The 13999-nt window shown below is 45.0% G+C and overlaps 1 protein-coding gene across 1 annotated transcript in view; it reads left to right on the top strand.

The window, feature by feature from the left end:
* The window catches only part of LOC126194921 (GTP-binding protein Rit2-like), a 131912-nt gene that overhangs the window by 56319 nt on the left and 61594 nt on the right, over positions 1-13999 (top strand). The window contains exon 3 of the mRNA XM_049933298.1: positions 6960-7162. Within this exon, the coding sequence (XP_049789255.1) occupies positions 6960-7162 (203 nt within the window). The remainder of the gene's footprint in view (positions 1-6959; positions 7163-13999) is intronic.

Here is a 13999-nt window from a genome sequence, read left to right as displayed (position 1 = left end):
TACAATAACAGTGGTATACGTGTTACCTCATTTACGAAGGCAGCGCGTCTGCACTCGTCACATCTTCGCTGTCACAATTCAAGTTTCTTCGCATAATGTCCACAAAGCGCAAGAAAGCACTGACTGCGTTTCCATTCCAGGTATTGTAAGCGAAATGAATGCAAGAAATCTCGTTCCTGTCGATATCTGCCTTTTCTAGATATCTTAAAAGCTAAATTGTCCATCCATTCTAATTTTCAGTGTTTAATGGAATTTTTTTAAAATTTTATAAGGACGTCTCGAGCCTCTCGTACTCCCTTCCCCCTGCCCCTACCCCCGCCAAATCTTCAAATACCACTCGTACTGCTGTTCTCAGGTTAGAAACATGGTTTTATAACAATAAATGTCCGCCCCCGGTACCTGAGTGGTCAGCGTGACAGACTGTCAATCCTAAAGGCCAGGGTTCGATTCCCGGCTGGGTCGGAGATTTTCTCCTCTCAGGGACTGGGTGTTGTGTTGTCCTAATCATCATCATTTCATCCCCATCGACGCGCAGGTCGCCGAAGTGGCGTCAAATCGAAAGACCTGCACCAGGCGAGCGGTCTACCCGACGGGAGGCCCTAGCCACACGACATTTCATTTCATTTCATTTCATAACAATAAATCTTAGCCATAATGCACACAGACTGCTATACACCATTCATTCAAAATGTGCTTTCGATTTTTTAAATACAAAACTCTATACCTAGTAGCGGCGGAGGATCTCGTAGATTAACTACCTGACTAGTGGACTGATGAGATAAAAAAATGAGGACATTCTCCTCATAATCGGAGCTGAAAGGAATTATGTGAAAAACTCTGACTGAATGAAAGGGCAGGACGGTAGGACGTGTCTTGCAACGTAAAGGAGTAATTACCATGGTACTGCAAGTAGCCGTAGAAGGCAAAAACTGTAGGGGAATCCAGACTGGAATATCTACAACAAATAATTGAGTATTTTGGGTGTAAGTGCTACTCTGAAATGAAGTGCGTGGCACAGGAGAGGGAATGTGGCGGGAAGCATCAAACCAGTCAGAAGACTGACGGAAACAAAAGAAAAATGGTTTCTAGAAGGAGGGATGTAGAATATTGGCTAGGATACAATTCCGTAATTTCTATGTTACCAGAAGAAGTAAAGGGCCAAAATCGTCGTAGAAGATAGAGATTGGAATATGCACGATGAAACAGAGCTCCACCGAAAAAATTTTCAGAGGAGGTAGTGTGGACCAAAACAAGAAAATGTCTGGGAAATAAAATGTATACCTTAAGAGCTGTGAGCACTTGCTCATCTTCGCTACTGTGAAACACATCTCTTCTGCTGAACAAGTACTCATAACTTTTAACATATGAATTTTAGTGCTCATGTTTACTGGGAAGCTTTTTTTTGTCTTGAACTACCGTGTAAGAAAGTTTGTGGGTGGAGTTCTGGCTGACGCCGTACTATACAAATAATCGAAGCCTTTTGGGTTTAAGTGCTACTCCGAGATGAAGAGGTTAAAACAGGTAAGAAAGTTGTAGCGGGCCTCATCAAACCATACTCATGTACAAAAATAAAAAATAGTCGTAGGCCGTTTGATAGATAGATTAGAGAAAAACGGGAGTTGGAAGAAGGAAAACAAGTTTAAGGTCGAGCTGCATGTTTTAGAGGCAGCGTAGTAAATCAAGTTGGACAGCTACGGCGCATGGATCCGAATAAGGCTTTTTAAAGGAACCGTTGCTCTGTAAAATGATCAGTTTGTGTCAAGAATATTCACCGAAATAATTTGAACAGCGTAACATGAAAGCATTATTGAATAGGCAGGTGCCACGTATACGCTATTCTAAAGAACGTTAACGCGTACCCTCGCAAAAAAAAAAAAGAAATGCAACCTGTGTACTGCAGTTTTGTATAGAAATGCAGACTCAGGCACAAAAACGAGACGCGAAGCGTTCGGGGCTGAGGTACGTTTGGGTGATGGTAGTGGGGTCCTTGCGCTGCTACCGAGGCAAGTTATTAGGTTTTTGCACCGAACCGTCCGACGGCAGATTGCTCGGGCAGCCAACCGAGGCGGCATCATTAAACGTTACGCAATTATCAGCCGCAAATCAAACACAGCCGCCGTGAGTGGGCGTGGCGCGCGCGCGGTGCCCAAATCCCTACGCAAACACGGCCACCGCACTGCACAGCTGCATTTGCTCATTTTCACCGATGCCGCCGGCAGATGACAAGTTTTTTTTCTTTTTTTTTCCTACGACAACACACCGTGGTTTTGTCGTCGAATGCGCAGGCGCAGGCTTTTTTTCTGTTACTGCGCTGCGCTTCACACAGCAGCAATACAGCGAAATTTTTCGCAGATCCTCACGAACCTCGACAACGTTAAAACGGAAATCGTGCTTTATTAAAAAAAAAAAAAAAAAAAAAAAGAGGAAATATTACCGAGTGCTAGAAGGAGAGCAGTGCAATTCGTGTTTGGCCATTGCGGCACTTCACACATGAATGCGTCCTAACTGTTTTCAGCCAACAGGAGTGAGAGTTCCCCTTCGATTCAGCGTATGGGGCTCTGTTTTGTGATAAAACCGCTCAACTCGTCGTGTAACACGAACGGGGGAAGGAATATTAACTGGCGATAGGTAGCCAGTATTGCCTCCGAATTTTAGGGTTTCTGACTAAAACTACAGTTTTATTCCTCATGTCTACAAACTTGCAGCCCTCTGCTGCTAGATGGATCCGAATTGTAGCGCGTAATATGCCCGCGTGTAACGTAATATGTCGATGCGCGAGAATCAACGCGCTATAATACAGTTTCCAATTCGAAAAGTTCTTCCACTCATGGAGCATTCTCTCTCTGACCATAAAAATGCCAGACCACACACGTCTGCTGCGATATCTTCAACAATCTGACGCCTTGACTTCGCTGTCATCAATCATCCACGCCAGTGAGGCGCCGAAAGTGATAGTCAAATGAAGTAATTAGCAAAATTACGCCTGTCGGCATTTATTTTCTTAAAACCCACCGTACTGTATCGACTTGGTCCCCATCCTATTTTCGTCTGTTTCCAAAACTCAAAGAAGACCTTCGGGGAATTAACTTTGATAGTGATGAAGCGGTGTGAGCAGAAGTGAGGTTGTGGCTCCGTCAACCGAGAACAACATTGTATAGCGATGGTATCAAAAAACTGGTCTCTCGTTGGGGGAAATGTGTTCGTCACTAGGGTGACCATGAAGAATAAAGAGGGAGAATGTTAATAACGTTTGTTTTATTTAAAAAGCGTTCAGAGTTTTCAAAAAAATTCGTAGGCATTATTTCTCAGCGCATCCTCGTATTTACTCCTGTCAGAAGCCGTACGACGGATGATGATAATATAAACTGAAAGCATATACAGGGCAGCAGACACATGTACGAAGTTACAAGTCATACCTCGACTGCAGTTCTGTGATGTGAGATTGTTACTGCAACTTTTGTACAGTTAATTAGTTGCATCACTTTTGAAAATTTACTCTTTAGTCAAAATGGAAATGCCGTGTGTCTAGGGCCTCCCGCCGGGTAGACCGTTCGCCTGGTGCAAGTCTTTCGAGTTGACGCCACTTCAGCGACTGGCGTGCCGATGGGGATCAAATGATGATGATAAGGACAGCACAACACCCAGTCCCTGAGCGGAGAAAATCTCCGACCGAGCCGGGAATCGACCCCGGGTCGTTAGGCATGACATTCCGTCGCGCTGACCACTCAGCTACCAGGGGCTGACTCTGTAGTAAAAGAAACCTTTTAACGTTTATGGCGTGTAAATGTAATTTTTTATTACGAAACAGATTCGCATTTTCCAAATTTGGATTGATTTCAGTTGTTTGCGACACACGGAAATCTGAGCCGGAACGGGACTCGAACCCAGATTTCGCGCTTATCGCGAGCGGTCGCCTTAACGACTTCGGCCTCCAGGACCGATCCACACGTCACGGAGTCCGCAACACTTACGCTCGCACATTTCATGATTCCCGTCGATGCATGGATCAGTATTGATAGTTACAATACGTGTGTTTGAACAGTGTCTGTATTTTCACATTACGTTATATTACACATCAAGAATTTGTTTTGGAAGTATGTTTCCAGGCATTGTATTCACATGTTCCCGCCATGTTTTTCTGTATAGGTCTATTTTCATGGGCGTGAAACTGATTTGTAATTCATTTATAACGCATTCATTTCTGAAGTTACCTTCTCCGGTGCAACCTGTAACACTGCGGAGAATTCTGAGGATCCTATTATAGGTTTCACTGTCGAAGTCTAGTGCTATGTCACAGCCATAGGTTTTGTTATTGTATTATTTACTATGATTTTCGATGTTGTAGGCGATTTTCTCTTAAATGTCATAACTTTTGTTTTATTAGAGCAGATAGTCACGTTTTCTCTACAACCCAACGAATCAAGACGAAAAATTTCGCTCTGAAGATTATCTCCATTTTCGTGAACTATTATCTGATCGGAGTATGTTATTAAAGAGGAAATTCTAAGGTTTGTTTCATTCTCATCTTGTCCATGAAGCTATTACTTATCGTTCAACCCTAGTAGTAGCGGCAGAGTTTGTAGAAGTGTCACATTTGAAAACAGGAAACATAACCCCAGTTTAATTTTCTCTAAAAAAAAAAAGAACAGCTGATTCTCACCTAAAGACAGCGCTGAGCCACAGATTCGACCATACCAATTTTACTTAGCAATACAAATTATCGCTGCAGAAAGTGGTACGCTGGTTGGACTAAACACGTTTCACTTGTCGAATGGAAAAGAATGAGCAGCATAACTCGCTATGAAATTCGTCTAGCTTTAAACGTACATTGTGGCTGAAAAATAAAGAGTGTTTCTTTCCCCACGCGCGACTGTTGGTTGAGCGTCCTTTCAGGGAGAATAAATCGTTGACGGAAGTCCTGAAATATGTCTGTGGAGCCAGCAGCTCAGCGGCGTTGACTGACGGCTTGCGTCAGCGGGGGCGTACGAATGGCGGCGCTGAATTCGCCGCCTCGTCGCCTTAGCCGTGCCCGTACTGCGCGCAGCAGTCTCGAATAGAACACAAGGTGTGAAGGTCGGCAGGCGCGCCGACTGCGAGCAGGCCGGCTCGCAAAGATCAAAGACCGCCCCGCGACCTTTGGCTCGCGCAACGCCGACAAAGAGCACCTATAGGCTATAGCGCAGCACGACCTCTTCCGGGCGCCCACGGTAATTCTTTTCTTGCCCGGGATCCAAAAAATGGTTCAAATGGCTCTGAGCACTATGGGACTTAACATCTGTGGTCATCAGTCCCGTAGAACTTAGAACTACTTAAACCTAACTAACCTAAGGACATCACACACATCCATGCCCGAGGCAGGATTCGAACCTGCGACCGTGCGCGGTCACGCGGTTCCATCCGGGATCCAAGCTACACGTATTTGGCCGGCTCTTATTTTCACTTAACACCGTGGGAGGAAACAGTATTACACCGTGCTCCAGTGCTGAAAGAGGTCACACGCATAGTGGCAGTGGTAGAACAGCGGAGAGTCGCACAGCACGAAAAGGATGGGATGTCCGCAACGAAGTGATTTCGAAACGGCAGTCCGTAAGTATCCGCGAGAGGTGGTGGTGGGAGGGGACAAGAGGGGGCACTAACCACCTGTCTCCCCCCCCCCCCCGGAATCTGTAGTATAGGGTTTTTTTCATAACAAAATTCTCATACACTTCTAGAAGTGATTGGATAACGAACAATTCTGTGAATTATAATAATTTTCTGGTGTCGCCTATAAACTTTAGAACTTGAAGCACGACGTCTAGAAAGCCGACCAACTCATTTGTATAAAAAATGGCAATTTTAGAGTCTTACCCGTCACCCCGTATAAATTCCTGCGTACACCCGTGCGGTAGCACTTTAAAAGAAAGGAAGACCTACAAGGGCGTGTTGAAACGCGATGCCTCAGAATTTTTTATGTGAAAACTCTGAAAGCTTTATAAATAAAATAGACGTTATTGACATTCTACATCTTTATTCTTCATATCTACACATTTCTTTCTGAGCATAGTCATCCTGGCGGCGAACACATTTCTTGCAACGAGAGACCAGTTTGGGGTACCATCACTGTAGAATGACTCGGTTGGCGGAGGCACAACCTCACCTTTGCTTCTACCGCTTCATCACTATCAGAGAGAAGTTCTCGAAGTTATTCTTTAAGTTTTGGAAACAGATGAAAATCGGATGGAGCGAAGTCAGGACTGTATGGAGGACGACAGAGCACCCGATGCGTCGGACTGTTGCAGATATCGCAGTTTGGCACTGTCATGGCGAAGAAGAGGGTGGCTCCGTGTGTGGACCCGTCGACATAGTGACGCTACACACCACCATGTTAAACGCTACAATTCGGATGCCTCTAGCGGCAGACGGCTGCAAATATGTGGATTTTTTTGAAAAGCTTTAAGAGATTTCACCAAAAAAATCAGCACACCGTAGTACTTTTTACGATGGAAAGTGATATACTTTGTAAATTATAGAATTACAAAGATCCGCTATTAAAATAAAAAATTACAGAAATTGTATCTGCTGCTTCCTTCCACCCAGTTCAGTAGCTAGAAAATTTTTATTGAAGGTGGGACAACACAACAGGTCAAGTTCTTTCTGCTTTCACGAAAAGATTTTGAAGATGTCACGAATTACCTTAAATGGAAAGGAGCTGTTTCTTTTAATATTATACACTGGATAAGATTCTGATTTAAAGTTTTGGTACAGAGGTATGTCTGTGTAGTAGTTATTTTAAAAGGAAAGGCAACAGATGTCTGAAAGGTGGCGCAGCTGGCGCGTCAGATGTATGAGCGTGACAGGGGGAGGGGTATAAAATAATATTTCGCTCGCGCGAACCGACCCCGTGTGGGTTGCAGTAGTTACGCAGGGATAGAGTATCGTGGAGAGGCAGCGCGCTGACGGGCGGCGGCGTCGTGTTGCAGCACGGAGCACCTGACGGCGCAGCACTGCGGCTCCGCGCGCACCAGCGCCACGGCGTCGCTGGCGTCGAGCCGCGAGTCGAGCGCGGCGTCGCCTCCCGCCCCGCTGCGCGTCGTCATGCTGGGCGCCGCCGGCGTCGGCAAGTCGTCGCTCGTGTCGCAGTTCATGACCTCCGAGTACCTGCACGCCTACGACACCTCGCTCGGTGAGTCACCTGCCACACTGCTCACAATGGCGAGGCCTGTTCATCCATTGTACCCATCCCAATCGAAGAACGAACATGTTGTAAATCGACGTCGGTGACAGATTTCTTTTTTATTTATTTGATAGTCTTTTTCCCGCAGCTTCGCCCGCACGCGCGTTTGACACATGTATCGCGGACGTTTCCTCCTCCTCCCTCTCTGTCCTCCTCTCATCTCTCTGCCCTCATCCTGTCCACTCTGTCTCTCAATCTTCTCCATCCCCTTCGTCCACCAGCTCTTTCCCTCTGTCCATATCTTCCTCCCCCTTTTCTCGGTCCACCTGATCCTTCCATACATTAACTACACAGTACATCTCCTCCCCCCATCTCTCTGCTCAGCCGTGCCCATCTGCGCATATAGCGCTTGCAAAGTAGATCGATAAGAGAGGCTGTTGCTGCTTCCACACACCACACGTGTCGTGCACGGCGGCCTACACATTGGGGGCTGATGAACCATTTATTGCTCTTGACGTGTAGGCTTCATTTCAAGTTAAGGCGGAAGGCAGAGGCAGGTCGATATTATTCCCACGCAATCTACCTGTTACGTTGGGCAGTCTTTACACGTGGCTGTAGAACACATTTTTGCTCATATCTCCACTATTATTGGGTCTAGGAGGTTATAAACCCTACATTGCTAATATTCGATAAGCCTAATATTTTTGCCCTACCCCCATGAACCATGGACCTTGCCGTTGGTGGGGAGGCTTGTGTGCCTCAGCGATACAGATAGCCGTACCTTAGGTGCAACCACAACGGAGGGGTATCTGTTGAGAGGCCAGACAAACGTGTGGTTCCTGAAGAGGGGCAGCAGCCTTTTCAGTAGTTGCAGGGGCAAGTCTGGATGATTGACTGATCTGGCCTTGCAACACTAACCACGGCCTTGCTGTGCTGGTACTGCGAACGGCTGAAAGCATTGGAAAACTAGAGCCGTAATTTTTCCCGAGGGCATGCAGCTTTACTGCTAGCCATGTATGGAAGTGAAACATGGACGATAAATAGTCTGGACAAGAAAATAGAAGCTTTCGAAATGTGGTGCTACAGAAGAATTCTGAAGATTAGATGGGTAGATCACATAACTAATGAGGAGGTATTAAATAGAATTGGGGAGAAGAGGAGTTTGTGGCACAACTTGACCAGAAGAAGGGATCGGTTGGTAGGACATGTTCTGAGGCATGAAGGGATCACCAGTTTGGTACTGGACGGCAGCGTGGAGGGTAAAAATCGTAGAGGGAGACCAAGAGATGAATACGCTAAGCAGATTCAGAAGGATGTAGGCTGCAGTAGGTACTGGGAGATGAAGAAGCTTGCACAGGATAGAGTAGCATGGAGAGCTGCATCAAACCAGGACTGAAGACAACAACAACTATTTTTGCGCCAAATTTGGTTGAAATCGATACAGTTGTTTTGGAGGAGGTCCAGACATACACACACATGCACACTGGCTTTATATACAGGGTGTTCATTTTAACTGAAGACATTCAAATATCTCAAAAACTACACATCGGTTCAAAAAAGTTATAATTCCAAATTTTTTGCCTCGGAGGGGGACATCCAACGATAACACACACGTCCCCCCCCTCCCCCCTACGCCCCACCCCATACGTGGATGGCAGGGAGCAGCTTTAAAATGTTCAGTGAGCTCCACCATTTTTTATTGCAGATTAAGATTCTAAGGCAAAATCTATATATAATTTGTCTAAAGCATTTTCTTCGTTACGCCACAGTCGGCTCTGTAATCGGAGGAACAGAAATGGGTACACAATCGTAATTTACAACACGCTACTCAATGACCCTTCGATATCCAATGTCGCGTGGAAACACCATTCTCAAAGTTGTATCCCTCCATCTTATCGAACAGGGGAGTATTCGTTGCGCCGCTGTGTCTGTGGCCCGAGGCGAACGCTATTCTTTTCCAATTAGTGTGCGTGTTCAAACTTAGTACTGCCAACTTCAGTACACTTAGTGATCCGCTTTTCAAATGACTGTACACCGGACAGAAACGTATCTGCGGGAATGTCAGCACAGGAGTCTCTGATGCGCTCGACCATCTCTTCATGGCCTGTTGGCACTTGCTGGTACATCTTATGTTTTAAATATCCCCAGAGAAAGAAACCTGGCGACCTAGCAGGCCAATTAATAGGGACATCTCTGCCGATCCGCCGACCAGTGTAAAGACAGTCTAATACCTTCCCTGCTTCAGGTGCATAATGCGCTGTGCAACCGTCATGCTGAAACCACATAAGCTGTCGGACGTACAGGGCGACATCCTACAGTAGTACCGGCAGTTCCTGTTCCAAAGACGTTCGCCACTTGCGTCCACTCGACGTGCCGTCGACAAAATACGGACCAAAGAGTTGGTTCCCCATAATGCCGCTCCATCCGTTAACCGATCAAGGACGTTGATGGTCACCTTGCCGTATCCAGTGGGGATTGTCTACACTCCAGTTATGCATGTAATGTCGCTTAATGCTACCTCGTTTTGTGAATGTAGACTCATCGGAAAATAGTAACTCAGCAAAGAACGTGGGGGTTGTTTGCATTAGTTAACGTGCCCATTCACAAAACACTACCTGGTTATGGAAATCAGTGGAATGAAGTCCTTGATGCAGTAGTGTGACAATACTACCTACGGACATAGCGGACTCGAAGTGTAATATCTGGGCGCTTATCCGTGGGTTGTGGTCCACTGCCGCTAGTACCGCTATTTCTTTAGTTTCTCCTGTAATACGTTTGCTTCCTTTACTTTTGCCGGTCTGTACACTACTATCAGACGTATAGGCGTTCACGACGTTCAAAGGAACGAACGAGAGCGAGCTTTCTCTGGAAAACCCTCGGCATACAAGGTAATAGCAGTCGCAACACTTCTCCTACATTCTCCATAAATCAGGATCATGTCAATTTTTTCTTCTGCGGTAGCAACATTCAACGTCCACTTGCACGCCTTTTCTCAAAGTAACAGGTAGGTGTGCCAACAATAAACACTGCGCAAGTATTGTAATGTTTAGAGCTGCTGTCTGTTCTACGTCTGCACGATACGTGAGCTCCGATCGCAGTGTACTGCCTCTTATGATACGGCCACGGCGGCGCGTCGAGTAGTCCCCTGTTCGATATGTCGGAGAAATACAACGTTGCGAATTGGATTTCCAATTAGAAGCTGTGAAATACTGGCCTATCCTACCCTCGCAGCATGGAGGTGGTTTCCGGCGTGTCATTGGATATTGAAGGAACGTTGAGTAGCTTGTTCCCATTTCTATTCCTTCGACTACAGAGCCATCTGTGGCGAAACTAAGAAAATGATTCAGACAAAACGTATGTAGATTTTGCCATAGAATCGTAATCTGCAATAAGAAACGGTGGTTCCCATTGAAGATTTCAAAGTTGCCCCTACAACCCACGCACGGGGTGGGGTGGCGGGTCGGGTGTGCTGTCATTGGATGTGCCCCTCCGAGACAAACAATTTGGTATTGTAACTTTTTTTGATCCGATGTGTAGTTTTCGATATGTTTCATTCTCTTGAGTTAAAATGAACACCCCGTATGTAGAGACTTAAAAAAAAATAAAATAAAAAATAAAAAAAAGTTGCACTATTCTGACTTATTTGATGAGGCTCACCACAGCTCCTACTTCTCGAAGTATCACTTGAAACCCATGTCCTCAATTATTTGTTGGATATATTCCAATCTTTTTTTTCCTCTATAGTTCTTACTCTGTACAGTTCCCGCAAGTAACGTGGAAGTTCCCTGATGTCTCATCACATGTCTTATCATCCTGTTCCTTCTTATGTTAGTGTGTTCCATACTTTCCTTTCTTCACCATTTCTGCAGAGAACCTCGTCATCCTATACCACCACATCTTAATAATGCAGTGCTCCAAGCGTACATTCTGAGAAATTTCAGCTCCTATTAAGGCCTAGTTTCATATTAGTACACTTGTTTTCCGCAGGAGTGCTCACTCTTTGACTGCGCTCGTGTGATTTTTACGACCTTCTTGCTCCGTCCACGACGTGTTATTTTGCTTCCGCCGTAGCATAATTCCTTCGCCTGCTCTCGTGTGCTGATTTCCCACAGTGCCGCCGTCTATCCTATCAGTTTATTATAGGCTTCAGTCGTCAAGGCACATCTCCTGATCTATTCATCTTGATACACTACAACACATCAGCTTCATCCCCATGTGTGGTTGGCTTATCATTAAAAATTTATTTACTTAATGTGGCAAGATAAAAAGCCACCAGGCTCTCCTTTAACCAGGCATTCTGCGTATCTTACATTACATATTTCACAACAAGCATTTGCTGAGGCACGCACAATATAGAATGCAACAGTTACAAATTAATGTAGTGGAGAAAAACGCAAGTATAGATTGTTCATGAGACTTACAGCAATAAAGACAAATTATAAGGAGGTAGATTTAATCTACGAGGGCTAGCAGGAATGGATATGAGAGGAAATGTGGAAGAAAAAGAGAAAGAGGAGTGATGAGAGATAGGGTACATCAGAAAAGCTGTGAGCTGTATTGTTTGACGTAGGAAAATTGATATTGTACGTCAGTTTTTGGGGAAACGTTATGTGGATGACAGGAGGAGGCGTTTCAGCTTCTTAAGAGCAACAGAGCATCTGAACTGTGCGCAGAGAAGAGAGTAGCTTGTTCCAGAGGACGACGGCAGCAGTAGAGGAGTTTGCGGATGTTTTTGTTTTGTGGATGTGCAAAGTTGAGATCTTGTGTTTCGATTATGATGAGATGACAGATACTTTCTCTGATGGAAGGTACTGAGGACCCGATGAAAGAGAGATAGTGTATGGTAGTCACGTATCTTGTCTGGGGTGGGGTGAAACACTGGCGCGGGCAAATAGACGGATGTTGCAGATACAAGCATTCGCGGTTAGTTCTAAAGTCTAGTCTCCTCACTACTCGTGCCGCGTTGAACTACATCGCAGGGCTGGAGGTTCGATAATGCACACGTTTCCCTTTCACACACTGTCGAAATATGTCCCTAAACTTTTTAAAGGCGCAGAGGCAAGTACCGACAGTTATTCCTGCGTAATTGAGGGGCTCGTGTAAAGTTACACCCAAGAGCTTCACTGCCTTAGGCTACGGTACTGGAATAATATCGAGCAGAAAAGCAAGCAATTGTTCACAGAATTCAGAACTAATTAATTTCCATTAAAATTACTTGAAACTTTTAGCATTTCTTTAAAGTTACAGGTTGGTGCCCATCTTACCACTGAAGATAGATCAATACTACGATCGTCCAGATCATTCACCTACACGATCACAGTATTGATATCATCGAATCTGACATCAGCATCTGCATCTGCATGTCTACTCTGAAATTCACAGTTAATTGTCTGGTAGAGGATTAATCGAAGCACATTCAAGCTATTTCTTTATCATTCCAATCTCTAATAGCGCCCGGGAAAAAGGACCACTTACATCCTCTCTTGCGAGTTCTGATTTAGCTTATTTTATTACAAGGTCATTTCTCCCTATGTAAGTGGGCGCCAACAAAATGTTTTCGCATTCAGGGGAAAAAGTTAGTCACTGAAATTTTGTGAAAAGATCCTGCCTTGTCGAAAAAAGCCTTTATTTTAATGATTGCCAACCCAACTCGCGTACGATATCAATGAGATTAGCTCTCTCTCTCTCTCTCTCTCTCTCTCTCTCTCTCTCTCTCTCTCTCTCTCTCGGTCTCTCTCTCGCTCCCTTCCCTCCCTCGCTCCATTCCTCTCCCCTGTTTCTCAATAATACAAAACGATCTGCCCTTCTTTGAATCTTTGTGGTATCCTCCGCCAATCCTATGTGATGTGGACCTCACACCGCGCAGCAATGCTCCAGAAGAGGACGGACAAGCGTAGTGTAGGCAGTCTCTTTAGTAGACCTTCTGCATCTTCTAAGTGTTCTGCCAATAAATCGTAGTCTTTGATTAGCTTTCCCCACGAAATTATCTATGTCATCGTTTTAATTTACTTGTAATAACCAAGTATTTAGTTGGATGTTCAAAATGTTCAAATGTGTGTGAAATCTTATGGGACTTAACTACTAAAGTCATCAGTCCCTAAGCTTACACAATACTTAACCTAAATTATCCTAAGGACAAAGACACTCACCTATGCCCGAGGGAGGACTCGAACCGCCGCCGGGAGCAGCCGCACAGTCCACGATTGCAGTGCCTTAGACCGCTCGGCTAATCCCGAGCGGCATTTAGTTTGATTCACAGCAATTAGAATTATGTGATTTATCATGTAATCGAAATTTAGCGGATTCCTTTTAATAATCGTGTTTATGAGTTCACACTTTTCATTATTTACATTTAGTTATCACTTTCCGGATACTTCATCGAGCGAGCGGTTGCATGTGGTTGCTAAGAATGGAGCTGTTTTGTTAGCATAACTGGCAGCCAATCTGAACTGGAGGACTTCCCTTCTTAAGTGATTTAAGTTATTACCTACACTGAGGATATCTACCTGTGAGTTACTCATGTCGGTAGCTGTTCTTGATCCTACTTGTGGAACATTTACTTGGGTACAGCTAGAAGTCGTCGACATAGAAATGATATTTGCTGTAAGATATTAAATGGTGGGGAGGGGGGTGCAGATGTATACCCAGGAATGTATACGTGAGTAATAAATAATGAATTGTAAACTAGCATAAGTTGTTATATCTCTAGGCGGACATTATGTGTGCCCTTATGATAAACAGTCGTGCGTAAAGCCTGTGCTGTGTCTGTAGCCGATGCAACGACAATGCGTCAGCAATTCCCCTTATCGACTCGTCCCTGTGGTTCTTGAAGCACGTCAGACGGCC

Source organism: Schistocerca nitens, chromosome 7 (genome assembly GCF_023898315.1).
Source record: "Schistocerca nitens isolate TAMUIC-IGC-003100 chromosome 7, iqSchNite1.1, whole genome shotgun sequence".
NCBI lineage: Eukaryota > Metazoa > Arthropoda > Insecta > Orthoptera > Acrididae > Schistocerca > Schistocerca nitens.
This window is presented reverse-complemented; position numbering and strand designations above follow the sequence as displayed.